We start from the raw sequence: 17,531 nt of genomic DNA, 5'->3' as shown, positions 1-17,531 counted from the left end.
GAAAGAGTGGGAGCTGTGCTTGTCCTCTCTGAGCATCTCTGCTGCCTTCTTGCTGGCATGATGAGGTCTGTGCCCATCAGGTTGAGGAAAACAGAAGGTTCATAGTTATGTTCACATGACTGCAAACTATTGCTGTCATGTAGCACACCATTAGTAGGGCTGGGAATAACACATGATACTGTGGGAGCAGTGCTTGAGGTTTTTTTGAGGACCATTTTGCTGGTCATCCAGTGTCTAATAGGTCTTCCTTGTCCCCTTCACTTGCTGTTTAACCAGGTACACCTGTACTCAGCTATCCCCTTGTAAAACTAAGATAACAGAGTTTATTCACCTGTAAAGCACTTGGCTTGTATCCTGAACTGAGGCAAATAAAGTTACTGCTATTGACTTCAGGGGTGGTGTTCTCACTTGTGCTGGCTGAGCAGTCAGCAGGGGAAAGTGGTAGATGGAAGATGTAAGTACAAAATATTGCTATTTTTATTTTACCATGACATGTATCTTGCACTTCCTTCCTAAATATGTTGCAGCTTCTTATAGCTGCTGATCACTGTTGATTTTTATTTTAGCACAAATAAAAGATCTCCACCTTTGAAAGCCACGAAGCCCTAATAAAATATCAAACAGACACAGTACAACAGCAAACTCATAAAAAGGAGATAAAACCGATTACATAAAATAACATGTAATAGCTTTTAGGAAGACATAAATGGCTATACCCGAGTTTTAAATGATGAATCAAGAGCATGAGTATTCACTGAAAGACTGGTGTGGGCTGAGGCTTATTGAGGAGACAGAGGACAAAAAAATGTTGTTACCCAGATGCCATAGAGAACTGACACCTGTGTTGGCTAGCTGAGGCAAATCTAAGCACAGATTAGGAGGAGGACTATAAATGACAACCTGATCACACAGTCACAGCAGCAATAAAATAGGAGATTTTAATACCAGATTAAAATCTTGTGTAGCATGCACAGAACCAAGGGCAACCTACTCAAGTGCTTAAGGAAAATATAATGGCAGATTCTGATCCAGCTCTGTCCTTGAGGTGAGTCTAATTGGGGTCCTCTCTTTGTTAATGGTAGGCACATAAGCTTAAATACTCTGATGAAAAATGGTCGTGGGTACTGTGACATAAGCAAGAATTAGGAAGGGCAGACCTATAATGGAGGCTTGTGGCCAACTGTGAACGACTAGCAAGTTACAGAGAATGTCAGGGGTTCTGGGAGCAGTAGCTGCAGAGTTGGCATCAAACCCAAGACCTGCATGACCCTGGCTGTAAGGATTGTTAGGACTCAGTCCTTTGCTACAGGTTAAAGGGATTAAAAAGGTAGAAGCAGCAAAACTGTTAAAGGAAGTAGCTCAGTACACAGTGGGGAAGCTAATTCTCTCCTTCTAGGTCTCAACTGAGAGTGAAAATATTTAAATAGAGAGAAGAAATTTAAGGTGTTATATCAGGACTTCAGAGAATTGGGGTGACATGGTAAAAGAGCAGAAGGGGTAGAGACTTTCAGAGAAACACAGAAAATATAGAAATGTAATATGTATTTAAATGGTATCTGTATGGTTTTCTTCTCTTTGCTGCTTTGAAAAGCTTAATCTGTAGTTTTAAAGAAGTTTGGCCATTACAGACCCCTGTACACCCCAACACAAGAATATCATGGGGTCCTGGACAAATTCAAATAAAGCCTACTCTTTCTCAGTCTAATGCTGTGAATGTCAGTTTGACTTCTGCTGATAGACCTGCTCTTTTTAGTGTTTTTTTTGAGTCCTGAGTTTTAGTTTTGCATCAAGTATCAACCAGACATAATTACAGTCAACAAAGAAAAAGCTGCCTCTTCATTTCTACACCGTATTTTACAAGTTTAGCTTTGGCTGTGTGTACCAAAGTGATGTGGGTTTGGGTTTGCTGGTAGCCCAGATCTGAACCACTGTCTCATTCCTCATGACTAAATTAATGATGTGAATGTCTAAGAAGCCATCAGATTCATAAATCACCAGAAATGAGAGGGATAACTCATAAAAGTCTTTTCCTTTTGTTTAGCAATTTATCATCTTGCTTTCACATTAATAAACAGAGCTCCCCTGAGGTAAGCCACAGGAAGATAGATTTTCCTTCCTAATTTTCCTCAATTGTAGCCAGTAGATCACAAGTGGAGTGAGTGGGCTTGTCACAGCGTGTTGGTGTCCTGCAACTCCCCATACCCATCACTGATAACAAATAAATGCTGTTAAGTGCCTTGGTGGACAATTATTTGTGTTTACGTACCAGGCGCCAGGTTTCCGAGTCCCAGACTGTCAGCTCGACCAAGCCGCAAGCGCACGCTCTCCATATCCCCTCTCTCTGACCACAGCTTTGACCTTCAGACCATGATAAGGACGTCTCCAAATTCCTTGGTCACAATTCTCAATAATTCTCGTAGCAGTTCCTCAGCCAGTGGTTCTTATGGCCACTTATCTGCAAGTGCAATAAGGTAAGAATAGCCTTTTTTACCTGTTTTTTGTGTATTCTCATTTATGTGTCATTCACACACACAAATGTCAATGTATACTCATATCTTTAACTATTTTTTCTGAATGTGTGTTTTGCATTTTCTGTACTGTACGTTCATTGAAGCTTAATTTAAAGTACAAGCCACTTATTTTTTTCTTGTTCAGAAAGGTAATCACACAGGACTTTTTAGCATGTTATTGTCCCATGCAGGTAGTACTCCATCTGATGAGCAGTTATTTGTGCTCAGGAATCTGTTTTCAGAGAAGATGCTCTAGGTTAGGTTTGTAACATATGTCACTTGGATTCTTCTGTCCATAGATGTAATAGGCCGTGAAATGTTCCTGCATTACAATCATCAGAGAATAAAGCAGTTAAATTAAAATATTCAGTGTAAATGTTTGGCTAGAACTTCTTGGTATTCATCTCCAAGGGGTTTGTTGTTTTGTTTTGTGGGTTTTTTTTGTTTGTTTTTTTCTTTCATATTTTAGTGAATTTCTTGACAAATTAGACTTTCTGTGGCTAAATTATTTATTTATTTGTTTATTTATTTTACCAAGGAAGTACTGTTACCATCTGCTATGATCAGAAATGGTGTGATTGTTACTTGACCACTTCACTTTCATGTACAATAAAACAGCCAAAAATCGTTGTTCAGGAGGCAGAAAAGCAGAGTAGTGAGGGAAGAGATGGGCAGAAGTTGTACAGGAGAAGGAAGCAAAGAAGACACAGGGGGTGGGAACAAAAGCAAGAATGTCAAAGAAAGGGAGTGGAAGAAGAGAGAAGCAGCAGAAAAGCTGGAGATGCAACTGCAGAACTTTCTTGTATTTATGATGTTCCTATATGTTAACTGAGAAAAGCTCTTTGGTATTCCAAGAAAAATCCCCCACCTCTTCAAAATCTCAAAAAAAAAAAAGGGTTTGCATTTATGGCACTTGTACAAAGACCAGCTGCTGCTGGTGCTTGGCTAAAAAGCAAACTCCACCTTCATTTTGCAAAGAGACAAAGGAGCAAGTCCCCACAGCTATTTCTTGAGATCTAAAAGACCCTTTTTTGGGAAGGCTCAAACATGCCTCTCCAGCAAAAATGACACTCAAAAAACTGGCTCTGGGGGATTTGCACTTTTGGAGAAAATGGGGCACGGAACTGATGTGTTAGAAACCATGAGCCTGCCAGGCTTTGCAAGTGACAGCACTGTAAATATTTGGTATTAATATAAGTGCTGTTGGGTTTTTTAAGCACTTCTTTTGAACAGTCATGCTTCACAGCTCTGATGTGCTTGAATAGTTGTATAGTATTTCACAGGTATGATATCATAGCTCTGCAATATAACTCTGCAATCCAAGCAACCACAGTCCTAATTATGAAGCTCTGTAATGTGGAATATGATTTATATCAACAGCTGGCAGCAGTTTTGGACCACATCTGTTAAATACATGTCCTGTGTGGAGGTGTACTATCCCCACTGTCGTTAAGATGGGGTGGCACTTCAATTACCAACCTTCTTTTCCATTGCTTGTAACTTTGGTAAAGCAAATAGTGCATGAAAGTTGGCATGGTCTCCACAGTGGAATAAATCTTCTCTCCTTTTACTCTTCTACAACTTGAAATGGTTGGTATATGGTTTTGACACGTAGAATCATAAACCTAAAGACCATCCCTGCAAAGCCAGAGTCAGAGGAATGGTTGTAGAGCTGGAGTGAGTTACGGGCAGAGACTGAGTAAGGGTGTGGAGGAGTGGAACAGTGAGTCTTGTGGAGTCACCAAAGAAAGCAAGGCTTGTGTGGCTGAGCCTATGACTGACCCAAGCTTTCTGCACTTTCTGGTCATACTTTCCAGGAAGGCATAATCCAGAATTTCACACTACTTTGAGTTAATGTTTTGTTTATATTTTTGACAAGAGTATGCCTGGTCAACCATACGTCTCCAGTCCTCCTGGTGGAAAGGAGGGGAAGGGAGAAAGCCAGCTCTTTTTCTAGCTTTGCAGCGCACCTCTGTTGATGACCTTTCACTTTTCCCATGTGAATCTGTCTACAAAAGAGTTACACCAAAATAAACAGTAACGTGAGGTATTAAATCCAAGCCACATTTCATTGCTTTAATAAATTCCAAGACTAAATAGCAACAAGACCACCAGTAAAACTTTATTTATTGCAACTCACTGTCTTGTAAATAATGCATTCAGCACAAGACTGCTGTACTGAATCAACCCACAGGTTCATCCCGTTTGATATCCTGTCTGCAACAGTGATCGAAGTGTAGAAAAAAACCTTTTCCTATTGTAAAATCCCAGCTTCTGGAAACTTGCAGGTAAATCTCATAGGAGCTGCTGCAAGAGAATGACACAGTTCATCAGGCCACTGAATGGAATTGAGAGACAGGAAGAATTTGTGTTTTAGGCAACATCAGTAGCATTAACTGTACCTAACTTTACACAATCCTACTTTTAGATGTTGTTTCAAATCACTTCTGACTTGGCCCAATCAGATTACACTTGTCAGCATTTTTCATGGCATATACCTAACACTGAGTGTTCCCAGAAAGCGTCAGCAAAGTTACTAATTTATCAGAAGGAAGTCAGGGAAGAAGAGGCTTTCCTGTACAAATGAAAAGACCTCTTCCTACCTTTTCATTGAAAGTAAAAATTGCCAGGAATGTTGCCTAGATGCTGTAGAATGACCTTTGCTGTTCTTGAGAGATTGTGCCATTCAGCCAATTGATAAGGCCTAAAGTAGTCTCTATGAGTATGTTTTAAACAGATGAAGCATTCGGCATATCTCAGTCAGGGCCTACAGAGGGGAAGTAGGACCTTTCCCTGCAGCTGCAGCTCTGGTTAACCTGGCTCCTCTTTGGGCAGCCTGTGGAGGTTAAGCTGCATGCCCAGCCATAGCAGCCTTGTGGAAAAGAAAGCAATCTTTGGAGTCAGAGGGGTCAGACCAGGAACCATCCAGGTTAAGCATGCTGACAAAATGCTTTTATACAACAGAACATAAAATTGCACTAGAAGAGAGAAAAAGCTTCCAAGTAAAGCTTGCAGAAGCCAGTCATTGAGGAGAATGAAGGTACTGCCCCCTTGTGATTGTGCTTTGATGCCATCCTTAATTGCAGGGTTGCACAGTATTTTTTCACAGGGTCTCAGCCTGCTTTAGTGCACAGGCTGTGTCCTCTCTGGATGAGCCAGAGCCACAGGACCTGGCCTCACCTGTCCCAGGCAGCAGTGAGAGAGGAGGGAGCCTCTGACCGGTTTGCTTGCTGCCCAGAGGGCAGACTCTTGCAACACAGTCCCAGGCTGATGCTGGGCAAGCCGGTTGGAAGTGACCACCTGGCTCACACAGTTTCTCCTCTGGAGGCCCAGCCTACCACTCTTAATTCTGCAGAGGACCCAAATTGCTTCACGGCCATGGCTTGAAGCTAGTGACAGTAGTTGTTCTGAACATACCATGTACTGTGTCATGTTCACTGACCTGGGAGATCTGGTCTCCATGTCTGAAATTGGGCAACCACAATGAGTGGTACTTTTTACCTTCATCTTTCTTTGATTCCTGTTCCTGTGCAAAATGAGTCCTTCCCCCTCACCTCTGAGGGAGGCTGAAAGCATTAAGGTTTTGAGAAGCACTTAGATTATACAGTGATGAGCACAGTAGAGAAGCTCAGGAGGGTATCAGTAATTATGCACTCTCTGATGGTTTAAATACAATGGAGGGAAGGCCTATGGGCAGTACTGTGGGCAAGGAGGAGAAGCCCACCAGAGGATCTCAATGGAGACTGTTGTGTAACTCATGCACTGAACAAATTGTGAATCCTGCTGTGGGGGAAAGGGGTGTGTGGGCACATGACTAAAAGCTGATGAGTCAACACATGGAGGTATAATGGGCAAGTTTAGTTCTGGTAGATCTGATTTAAAGGCTCAATGGCCTTCTAACCTGATTTTGCAGAGGCGCTACTTGGCTTAAGAAAGTGTCTCCAGGAACTCACTTGTCTTTGCTGTGGCTAAAAGAGGTAAATCCTCTGGCTAAGATTTACATTCTGTATGAGCCTTGTGGGATGCTGAGGATGAAATCAAGTGAAAAGAACCACATTTTGGGCTCTGTTTTTACAGTGCTGAGCACAGAAGTGCTCTGGCCCTTGACATGGGCACCACTGCAGTTTGAATAATAAATAATTCTAGTTCAGCAGAATCCAGATTGGGCCTGACTCGGTGGGTGCTTTGTGGCTGGCAGTGTAATGCTCTATCCTGGCTGCTGGCTGGGCACTTGAAAAGATGTTGCTCCTGCTGACAGCTAATAGTGGATCTCCTTTAGCACACCAGGTAGAGCTTCTACTTTGTGCATTTGAAAACACCTGGTTTAGGTCTCAGCTGGGAGAGATTATGCAGAAAGGAGGCGTATGAAATAGCACCAAATGAGGATAATCCTTCATTTGACATTTACTCATTTGGTTACCTGCCTCAGCCCTGCAGTGCAGCACCCCTGCTATTAATCTTTTGTCAGGATGTACTTAATGTTATATCTGCTACCTGTGACAATTATTAGACTTTGCACTTCAGTAGCACTTCTTTTTGAGAGGCAGCATAGCCTAGAGTGAGTATAGAGGGGGTAATCACTTCCCATGACATTAGGAGTACTGATTCAAAACCTTTACAAAAGATTAGCTGGTCTTTAATAAACACAGAAGGTTGAGACTCCATGTTCTATATTATCTGAAATTCAGAATCTCTGTATTTTTCTAGTCCCTTAGCAGTGCTGTGATACCAAATTTACACAGTCAGTTTTCAGAAAATGAGCTGAATTCCCTGTCAGCTATGAGGTGTTTAAATCAGGAATGGTTCCACCTACTACAAGAGACTTTCTCTGGGTTTAGGCAGATGTAACTGTGAATACACCTTACCCATCTCATAAGGTATTAAAATTCAGTTTCATGGGAGCCCTTTGAGATCTCTTCCAAGGTTTGAAAGCAACTTAGAAAGCACAGCAGCACTTCTGCCTTCCCCACCCCAGGCTCTGCCCCTGCTTCCCTGATGTCATCAGAACAGGAAGGAGCAATTAACATACTGTTGTTAATTACAGGCAGATCCTGGCTGTTCTGGCTCTTCTCGCTTTGCTCTGGGCATACCTGAAGCTGAACATCAGGGAGTGGTGGTGAGGAGACTCTCACAAAGAGCAGTAGAAAGGTATAGCCAAGTTTGTAGGGGTGAGCATGGGCCCCAGTGGATTAATATCAGAGAGGAAGACAAGAGTCTGTGTTTCTGCAAGCAGGTATTGGATTCTCAGTCATTTCTTCATCTCTTATAAGATCCCTGTATAGAGCATTTGTTGTGGAATTAGTGCCCTCTTCTCTGAACTGCTCTGTATTTAAAGACAGGTGACTGTGTATTAATTTCTCCAGTTTCCCTTGGCAAACACAGAGAGAAGAACTAAAACCAGAGTTAAGATATACAAATGAAGTGTAAGATTGTCACAGAGAAAAAGTGAAAGTATGCCCAGCAGAGACCCCAACAGTCTAATTATGCACAGTGTAAAAAAAGCAAAGAGCATCCTTTTGTCAGTGTAAGTTATCCAGTTTTTGAATTTAGCAGAATGTCTCATAGTTACAAGACAGGGAACCCTCATGTTCTCAGTCTTCCTTCCTTATTCAATATTTTATATATTCTTATTATATCTCCTCTTACTCATCTCCTTTCTGAGGCAAATGGTTGTTTCCAGTCCACTGTTTAGAGAGTTCTTGCTTTGTCATTTGTGCCTGTATTGTCTGAAACAATCTTCTTCTACTACATGCAGTAGTATTCCAGAAGAGGACTAGCAATTCAAATGCACCATGATTTTCTGAGTTCTGTTTCCCGTTTCATTTGTCTTAACATGTTTTTGGTAATGCTTCACATTGTCAAATTTTCATTTCTCCACTGAAGTCTGCATCGAGACAAGCAAGTACTTGCGAGTTGGCTTAGCTAATTTAGTGTGAACTGATGCGTGAGTAGCTTGGACTCCCCTTCAGTATTGATACACATCTTGATACCAGTATTGCTCACTCATCTGGCATATTTGGCTCTAAAGATAACCTGTTAGCTCTTCACAATGCTGCTCAAAATAGTTTTGTCATATATGCAGATTTCAGTTTTCAGTTGCTCAACTCCATGCCCAGATTACTGACAATTTCTGTTTTAAACTGTAAGTTTTAAGTTTTTATAGTCATGTAATTAATTCTCTGTAAAGGACACAATCAAATGCTGCTCAATTAAATTAATCTTAAAAAGGACATGTTTAGAGTAGAACAGCTAGAACACTATATTCAGCAGTGTTTTACAAGAAACTCCTTAGGGTAGGATGCACAGGATAAAAAGTGTGTCAATCATGTGAGCATTACAGGTATTTTGCTGTTTTATTATCACTCCTGTTGGGATCTAAGTGACATGCAAAACTGACTTTGGGTGGAAGCTTTTCTTGCATTAAAAGGTCTCTAGTTCTCTACACGTAGTATGTTGTAAATGAGGGTTTAGTTGCAGTTCATACTGGGCCAAATTCAGACCAGGTGTAACCCCACTGAAATAGGTCCTTTTATAAATGGACATGTCACATGTGGACAGCACAGAGCTTTATACTCCATGGTCTTGTACTGTGTATGGTTAATCTAAAGAAGGGAATTTAATGCTTTGTCATGCCATAATAGCTTCATTTTATATCCTCTTTCCAGATAGGTGAATGACAGAGAAGTGTCTAGAAAGTGACTAAAACCAAAATTCATCCATATTACAGAAAGTTGCACCAAGTCTGGCTCCACTGAAATGTAATTCCTCAGCTAACATCTTACAGAAAGCTCATATAGACTGTAGGGTGGTGGTGTTCAGGGAGATTGTTCTGGAGATCTCCCACATCTTGCATTAGAAAGTGGTTGATGTTTATCACCACAAATACACACAAATGGCAATTTTCTGCTTTCAGAAAGTTTGTAAGGAGTCAAGCAACATAAAAATACAGACCTTATAGGTGCATGTTGCATGCACATTTACATGTGCAGGTGCACATATATACAAGTGTGATGCTTGTAAATGTGTGTGTCATGGATCTTGCAATTAAAAGTCAGTTTGAAGCAACTTGCTCCAGACAGGTTTGATGTTACTGAGAGTTTGAAGTCATTGGACACAGCACATTGTTAATTACGGGAAAGTTCTGGAGCTGAGAGAAGTGTGCTAGAGTTTAACACTTTACTATTTCATTTTCAAGCCCTAGAAACAAGTACTTACTGGCAATTTCCGTGTAATAAATGGTTCCAGTTTTAGAAACAAAAAAAATGCTTAGCCATGAATTTAATTCAAAATTATGTTTCTCTGAAGTGTTTATGAGCTTGCATGGGGGGAGCACCGATGAATTATGCAAGGTACCATTGATGCAAAGTCCGGTCAGGATACTAAGGATTCCTGAACAGGACTGAGAAGAACAGTGAGAAGGACAAATCTGTCAGTGCTGTCTGAGCACATGAGGTTAATCAGTGTGGCTCTGTTGCTCTCAGTGAAACTATTCCATTTTACTCCAGCATATAGCAATGTATTCATGAAGCAAAATTTCTCCTAGCCTAGCAGATAAAGCAGAATAGGTAATATGGTAAGCTGAAGAGAAAGTACAAACCACAGACTCTGTTCATTTCAAACTGGTAATAGAAAAGTGAAAAGAGAGGCAACAGTGTATGTAAGTGTTGTGGTTTGAGGCTTGGAATGGGGTCGTGACCTTCCAGCAACTGGGAGGACCCCGGGTGGGGGTGAAACCATTGTATTCCCTCCCCTTCCCACACAGGCTCTGATAAGAGGCAGGGAGTGGTTTCTAATTTCCCTCCTGCCTTGGAGCTCAGAGAGGAAAGTTCTCCTTTCACTCCGTGGGACCCTGGAACCATTTCTGAGGGTTTTGTATATTTTATTTTTTGTATTATTCCCCTAATCTTTGTATATATTATTTTCCTTACCTCCCTTTTTTCGTTTTCTGTTCCTTGTTGAACAATATATTTCATTTTTTTTTTTTTTTTTTCAAAAGTTTCTCTCTCTCTCGGTGGGGGGAGAGGCGAGTACATAGTTCTGTTCCGTGTGGGTCCTGCCCTGAGCCCCTTTTTACACGGAACCAGGACAGTAAGTTAAACACAACTGTAAAATGATGACTATTATTTGACAAAAAAACGGAAAAAAAGTAGTATAATATGTGCTATACTTTATTAGATGCAGAATATGTCTTTTTACAAATTCAGTTTGATGACTTAGGTCTCTAAGTGGTTTTTAATGAAACATGTCAATATTACACTTGCAGAGGGATATTCATGAAACCTAGTCAGTTTTGAAAAATTATTTCAAAGGATTTCAAATCTCATACCTGCTTTTAAGACCATACCATGTCTGGTTTCATAGTCACAATCTGATATCGTTTTCCCTTCTACTTAAGTGACAAGCCAAAAAAGCAACTGATGGCTTGTCTGCATTGTGTACTCAAAGCTCAGTGTTGCCAGTTGGAAAGTAGAGGGAAAAGAACAGGATTTAAAGCAAAACTCTCCTTTTGTATCACTAAAAATGTTGTATAAATCGTGGGTAGAATGGTCAAAAAAAGAAGTGCAGTTTTAGAGTCTCCCTTCTTGTAACACCATTTGGGGTTCATTTTGCATCTAAGATGCTTGAAGCAGTAAGAACTCCACAAACCTGTTCAGGGCTGCAAGGTTGCTGAGTGAGTACATTGTCACTCCTGGGACCTGAGCAGTTTGTCAGCAGTCACTCTTGCAGGTTGTCTCCATCAGGAGGAGAAGTAGATGACAGAGTTGGAAACTTCTTTTTATTCACTCCTGTTTTTTTACAAAGAATATACACAAATCTCTGTTGCCAACAACTCAAAACAGCAGGAGATGGTTTTCTCGTGTGATGTTCCTGGCTGCTGCTCCCCTTCCGGGTGTTGTCCAAGCAGGACTCACTGGCTTTCTCTCTTCTACATCTCCTGGGGTCAGACTACAAGTCTGTCCTGCTGGTTCTTCGCAGCTTTCCACAGCTAACTATGTGATGTTCCTGGCTGCACATTACACATACACAGAGTTCCATCAAAATATGTAAACAAACTCCTGTGTATGAAGTCAGCTCATGTAGACACCCTCAGCACCCATGGGTCAACTCCCAGCCACCCTTACATCCCCCATTTTGGACTGTGGCTTCTACTTGCCAGTTTACCGTGGGATGAATGAAGCTGTTTCTTACATTACTTACTTAGGAAACAAAAGAGCATCTGAGCATGTAAAAAGCAGTATTTGATCACTGTTAATTTAATTATAACTTGTATTATGACTTAATTCAATTAAGATTGTGATGTCTGTAGGGCCTAGGTTTTAGGACAGCACTTATGGACCTTCTGAAGTCAATCCCTCTTCAGAATTATTTAAGAGGGCTGCTCTCCTGAAGAGTAGCTGGGTGCATTTGTAAAACGGCAAGGGTCCTTGTTTGCCCCTTAACATTTCTAAACTTTGACTTTGAAAATCCACATGAAGAGCCAAGGGTGAAATCCTGGCCTGTTGTAAGGAAAGAATAAAAACTCTGTTGAAGTCTAGGTGTTCATCCAGTGTTATTCATGGGTTCCTGCACCCTGGTTTCTCAGTTTCTCTTGCCCACAGGCTTCATGCAGTGTATTGAGTACTACAAGGAAGTGCAGGGAAAATGATCAGAGGTCTGAAAAATTATACCAGTGAATTAAGAGACTTCACCATATTAAAGATGATAAGACTGTACAGGAAGAGGGTATAGTAATTTCAAATATGGAAAGGAGAAAAGAAAGGAAGAGGCTGTGAAGGGGGAGGTGCATGATGAGTGCTGGGTAGAACAACAAAGTGCTTGTCTTGAATTGCATCAGGGAAGAGTGGGGATAGAGGATAGGAAAGAAAACTTTAACTTGATAAACATAACGTGGTTCTAGATGAATAAATGAAGATATCCCAAAGAAACAAATCCATCCTTTTGAAATTTAAAAAAGGAAAAATAAATATTTTAAAACTTAACAAGTCCCACTGGGTCAAATGATAGGTGTTAGATACTGTCCAGTCACACAAACTGCCTCTGATGGTGCAAAGAGTAGGTTGTGGTTTAAGAAGCACATGAACCAGCCTGATGAGCCATCCCAAAGTGCATGCTCTTGTTTGTTTATTTTAGTATCTCTTCATGGACCTGTTCTCTTTGGTCTTGTCTAGTCCCATATGAACCTGCTGTCTGTCTGCCTGCTGGGGCAGCTGTTCCAGAAGGCCACCAATGGTTTTTTTAGATCTTTTTCAAGTTGTTCACCTATGGCTTTCATTGAATGACCTCTAGTTTACATGCTTGAAAAGCTCTTTTCCTAAAACCTTGCAAAGCAGAAGCAGACTGCCCAATGCACTTTGTTACTTTCGCAAGACTTACCTGCATCAAGTCTTGCAGAACTGTGATATACAAAGAAGATCCCTTCACTGTTTTTGCCAAGAAAAGAAGACTATCATGACACAATGAAACTATCTTCACAGCGTTCACAAAATTGAGATGTCCTCCGCCTTAATTTTGTGTCAGCCTGTCTTCTTAGGCACACCTATGCAATGTATAGGAAAGGAATTTTTCCTGACTTGAATTCACAGCTGTTTTGCGGTAAATTCCACAGCTGTGACCAGAATCTGGATGACCTTGTTAGTAGGACAGCCACAAAGTAGCCACAAAGTTTGGTTTTGATTATAATGTCTGTTTTTCTTCTTCTTGAAGGCTGTTCCTTAAAATTTGATGTGCTCATGTAATTGCAATGTAGTTCACTGCCCTGCTTTACCTCCAGTGAAGGGAGTTTGAGACTTTGCTGAAGAGAAGACAGACAGACAGACAGACTGACACACACACACACACAGGAGCCTACAATATGGAAAAATAAATGATATCACTGATGGGCTTTTCTGTCAGTGTATATGAGTTATTGAATGCTTAAGCAGAACTATTACACATTTTTTCTAACCCTTATCCCCCATGAAACTGAACAACCAAAAAGATAACCTGCATGTAGTTCATAAGTGGTCTTACGTGCATTCATTTTCTTTTTTTCCTCTTCTACTTTGTTATTTAAAAAAAGTTTGTAACAGAAATACAAATCAGATTCCCTCAAGTGGTGTAGACTTTCATTTCTCAACAGGTAGACGGAAGAAGATTCATAATTCACTTACACTTCTCTGAGTCCAAGGTTTTTTGGAAGTGATTGGTGTTTTAGAAAATAGGAACAAATGGAGCAGGCGTCTTGTGTTCTTTTGGCATGTGGATTTTGGAATTGTTGAGCACCCCTTGTCTGAAATGCAGTCCCTTTAAGGTGCCTTAAAAGAAACGTGGCACGAATTGAGGCCTCTGAAACCACTCATAGCTTTCAAAAAAATCTGGTGGTTGTTTTTAGTAGTTCTGGATTCTTAAAATGATTACTTTCAGGTCTTCTTTCCTGCCTCTGGACATGAATTTTAGACCATTACTGAGCAATACTGGTGCCATCTTGGTGCATGTGTCTAAGCAGACATGGCTGGATTGAGTGGGCAAGGCCAGGTGGTGCTGTTCTCCACCCTTCCTCCTGCTGCTGCTGGCCTCCTGGCTAGAAAGAACATGAGCTTGGTGGGGCCAGCAGGAGGGCATATGGCTGCCAGTCAAGGCAGAGGGATCCCATGGTGTCTGAAGGGACTCTGGGTGTGGGGATTCTTCACTCATCCTGTATTGAAGAGTTATTGAACAAAGTGCATTAAAAACTTTGGGAGGAAGGGCAAGAGTCCAGGTATCCCCATCCCAACATAGTGCTCTGTGCCAGCAGCATTGCGAGCTTTGATTTCTTTTTCTTCTTTTTGGCCCACAACTTTATTGTCGAGCAGCCTGAATGGTTTCTGAAAGACAGAGACAGACCTGCCACCTTCTGTTCTCTTCAGATCCTTCTGATCTTTTCAGATCAGAAAAAATCATCCAGCCTGACCTGTGACAGCACCTTGCGTAGGGGTGACGTTAAACCCAGCCAGGTCATCTCGCCTTATGAAGAGCTCTCCAGAAACAGCTGGGGGGAATTATTTGAAGGCAGCTCTCTGAGCTATTTAAGAAATCACCGTGGTGGCTGAACCATTGTTGCCATTTCTGAGTATTCCCCTTAGCTGTGCTGGCAATTCCTCTGCTCCCTGACAGTCTCCTTTTCATGTCTGTCTGAGGTGTTTGAAGTTCAGAGGGAGAGGGAATGAAGTGCAGGTTGTCCAGCTCAGTAGGAAAATCCTAGTGCCTCAGACTCAGCCCTTGCTGCTCATCATAGGGCAAAAGAAAGATACTAAAGAAACAAGGATTCCTCCTTTCCTTAGCACATCTGTCCAGCTGTGTCTTAATGCATCTGGTGCTAGTGTCACTGTTTCCCAGTAAGAGTCAGTAGCTAAGGTGATCTCTGTTTCCTCTGCTGTACCCTGCAAATATGCTTGCTTGGACAAAAGTTGGATGAAAGTTGGCGATGTCTGGCTTAGCATCCTCCTTCTAGACATTTGCAAGGTGTTAAAGCAGATGTAGGTAAAGAGGGCATCTCTGTGAGGTAACACCTGTTCTTTTGTTGGAAGCCATTTTTATTTATATAGGGAGGGGAGTAGCAAATATACTTACTTACCATCTGAGCACTTGCTCTGTCCTGGTGTAAGGCGTGTTACTGTGTGTGTTAAAGCAGAGCTGCTGTTGTCCTGGAGGTAAAAAGGTATTTTGCTGCTGGGGAGGCATCATCACTTCTTGAGTTACTCCATATGGGGTATAGAATGTGAAGGAGGGGTGCATGACCAAAAATACCCTCTTGGCCCAGCAGTCTTTTATCATCTTTAGAGGGACTGAGAGGAGAATTTTGCCCAACTCCAGTACATAAAACTACGAGCTGCATGAGGTGCCTGTTGCACATGTACGTCTTGGAGGACACCACTGGCTGTTTTCTGCTTGGGGCCAGAGGTTCCTCTTCAACATCCAAGTTCCCAAGCCTCTAGTCAGTGGCACCTGGTAAGCCTCCTAGTAGGAAACAGATCTGTACAGACCACAGCAGTTCCTTCCTGCCTCTCCTGAACTGTTTGGGAGGGATCTCCTGTGCTCTTGCTTTGGATAGGTTAAAAAAATCAGTGTTAGGTGCAGGTGCTTGTGTAACTGTAGTCCCAGAGCAGTGATGGGCAGGATCTACATGTCTGATCTGAGGTCTTAAATCTGACATGTCTAGTGACATAATCCTAAGTTTGTCTTCTTATCATGTAGGATCTGAAGAATATTACCAAAGTTTTGAACTTAGACTTGCAAAGCTAGCCATTGTTGTGCATGCTTAAACACCTAGAAAGGAAAAAAACAACCTGTATTTCCAGGGGTGCTGTGTGCTTGGAGCTCCCTGTGAAATCAATCCTCTTATTTTTTTTCCTTCTAAACAGATTCAGCTGAAGGGTGATGGTGGCCTAGGCATTAACCACTTGCAGAGAAATAAAATATCTCATTTACATTGTTTCTAGGTTGCGTTTGTTGATCTTGGTGAATTTGGTAGCACCTTCAGGCTGGTGCCGTCTAGTGTTGGAAATATGCAGAATGAACTGGCATGGAAGCAAAAAATGCCAGGGTGTAGTGAGGAGGCATTGTTTCAGCCTCATGTATGACATTGTAATTGTATGTTTTTTAATGAACAGACCCGAGTAGTTACACTTAGTAATGTTTGTTCACTAAAAAGGAAAAGGGGTGTTAAATCATTGTGTTCTTTGATGAATGGCTTGTACACTGAAGAATAAATTGAACAAACTGGCATAGAGCTCAGTGAACATGAAATCAGCTATTAGAAGAAAGCTTGTGAACAAATTCTGAGCCTGATATGCATCTTTTGATTAATGTCCTATCAATCATCCATAGTGGCTACCTTAGCTAAGTCGTGCTGTAATCATTCATGGTTGCTTACAGGAACACTAGCAGGGACTATAGAGCTGCAATAACTGAATATTATTACTGATTTCTCTCTAACTCTTGCTGTGAACAATTACTGTTTTCACTACATTTCTGCCTCCCTTTATTAAAAAGAATACAATGCAAAATGAAAAGAGAGTTCCTCAAAGACCAGTAAAATTCTCCCAGGGTATTCTTAATGATATTCTGTCCTAAATGGGCAAACTATTGTAATGCAGAGTTCTCACCAAGAATAATAGTAATGTAATCACATTGAAGCTGTGTCTTTATGGATTGTAGTTAAACAGACAAAATGTATAGTCAGATTAATGAACAGAGAATTTCTGTAGAATTATTACTTAAAATGGTTGAAATGACTTTAGGTCTTTCTGTATCGCAGTATTTTCTGTTAATGCACTTAACAGCAACAGCAATTAAGAATCCAGACTAAATTTGGATTAAATCCACCCTTTTGACATTAGAAGCAGCCTTGATTCTTAAAAGGCATTATGCTTGCACTCCTCTGTTTTAAGACCTAATGTTTTAAATCTGTATGGTTCTTTTGAACTGTGATTGTTTGGATATTTTTAAGAAAAAAAAAAAAAAATAATGAGTACACTTTTTCTTCTTCCTTTTTTTTTTTTCCCCTTATATGATTGTAATTTATTGGCAGATGTTTACAGGAGAATCTTGTATTCCTGTGTGTGAAGATTTAGTTCCACACCATTTATTTCTCGAGTGTGACACAAAGAATGCTTTGGCACTACCCACAGAATAGGTCCTTAGATGGCAGTGTAATTTCCTCCAAAGTCACTGTAGTCTGGGAAATACGGTGAAGTAATGAAGTGATGACAGGTATTAACATGCATAATGGGCTTTAATAGACATTTAATGTTGTTTAACTGGAAGAAGGAGAAGTGCTTTCCCATTGGAATATTTCTACATTGAAACTCATTGATCACCAATTTCAGAGGGGAAAGGTTAATCCATCAGTTTCTGTAACCAAACGGCACTGATGGAAATTCTTTAGGTGACATTCTGGATGAACTGAGCTTTCCATCTTTGCAAACAAATGAGTGATATGACAAGCATGGTGTTCAGAACACATTTAACCAATTGATTTTCTCTCTTCTTGTAATAAGATCT

General features: G+C 40.9%; 1 protein-coding gene across 1 annotated transcript in view; it reads left to right on the top strand.

The window, feature by feature from the left end:
• Positions 1-17,531, top strand: part of LOC103772420 (transcriptional activator GLI3-like) — a 187,193-nt gene that overhangs the window by 132,855 nt on the left and 36,807 nt on the right. Inside the window, 1 exon segment of the mRNA XM_008939750.1 lies at positions 2,270-2,471. Within this exon segment, the coding sequence (XP_008937998.1) occupies positions 2,270-2,471 (202 nt within the window).

This window comes from Merops nubicus, unplaced genomic scaffold (genome assembly GCF_000691845.1).
Source record: "Merops nubicus isolate BGI_N331 unplaced genomic scaffold, ASM69184v1 scaffold20794, whole genome shotgun sequence".
Taxonomy (NCBI): domain Eukaryota; kingdom Metazoa; phylum Chordata; class Aves; order Coraciiformes; family Meropidae; genus Merops; species Merops nubicus.
Note: the sequence above shows the minus strand (reverse complement) of the source record. Positions and strands in the feature narration are given on the sequence as shown.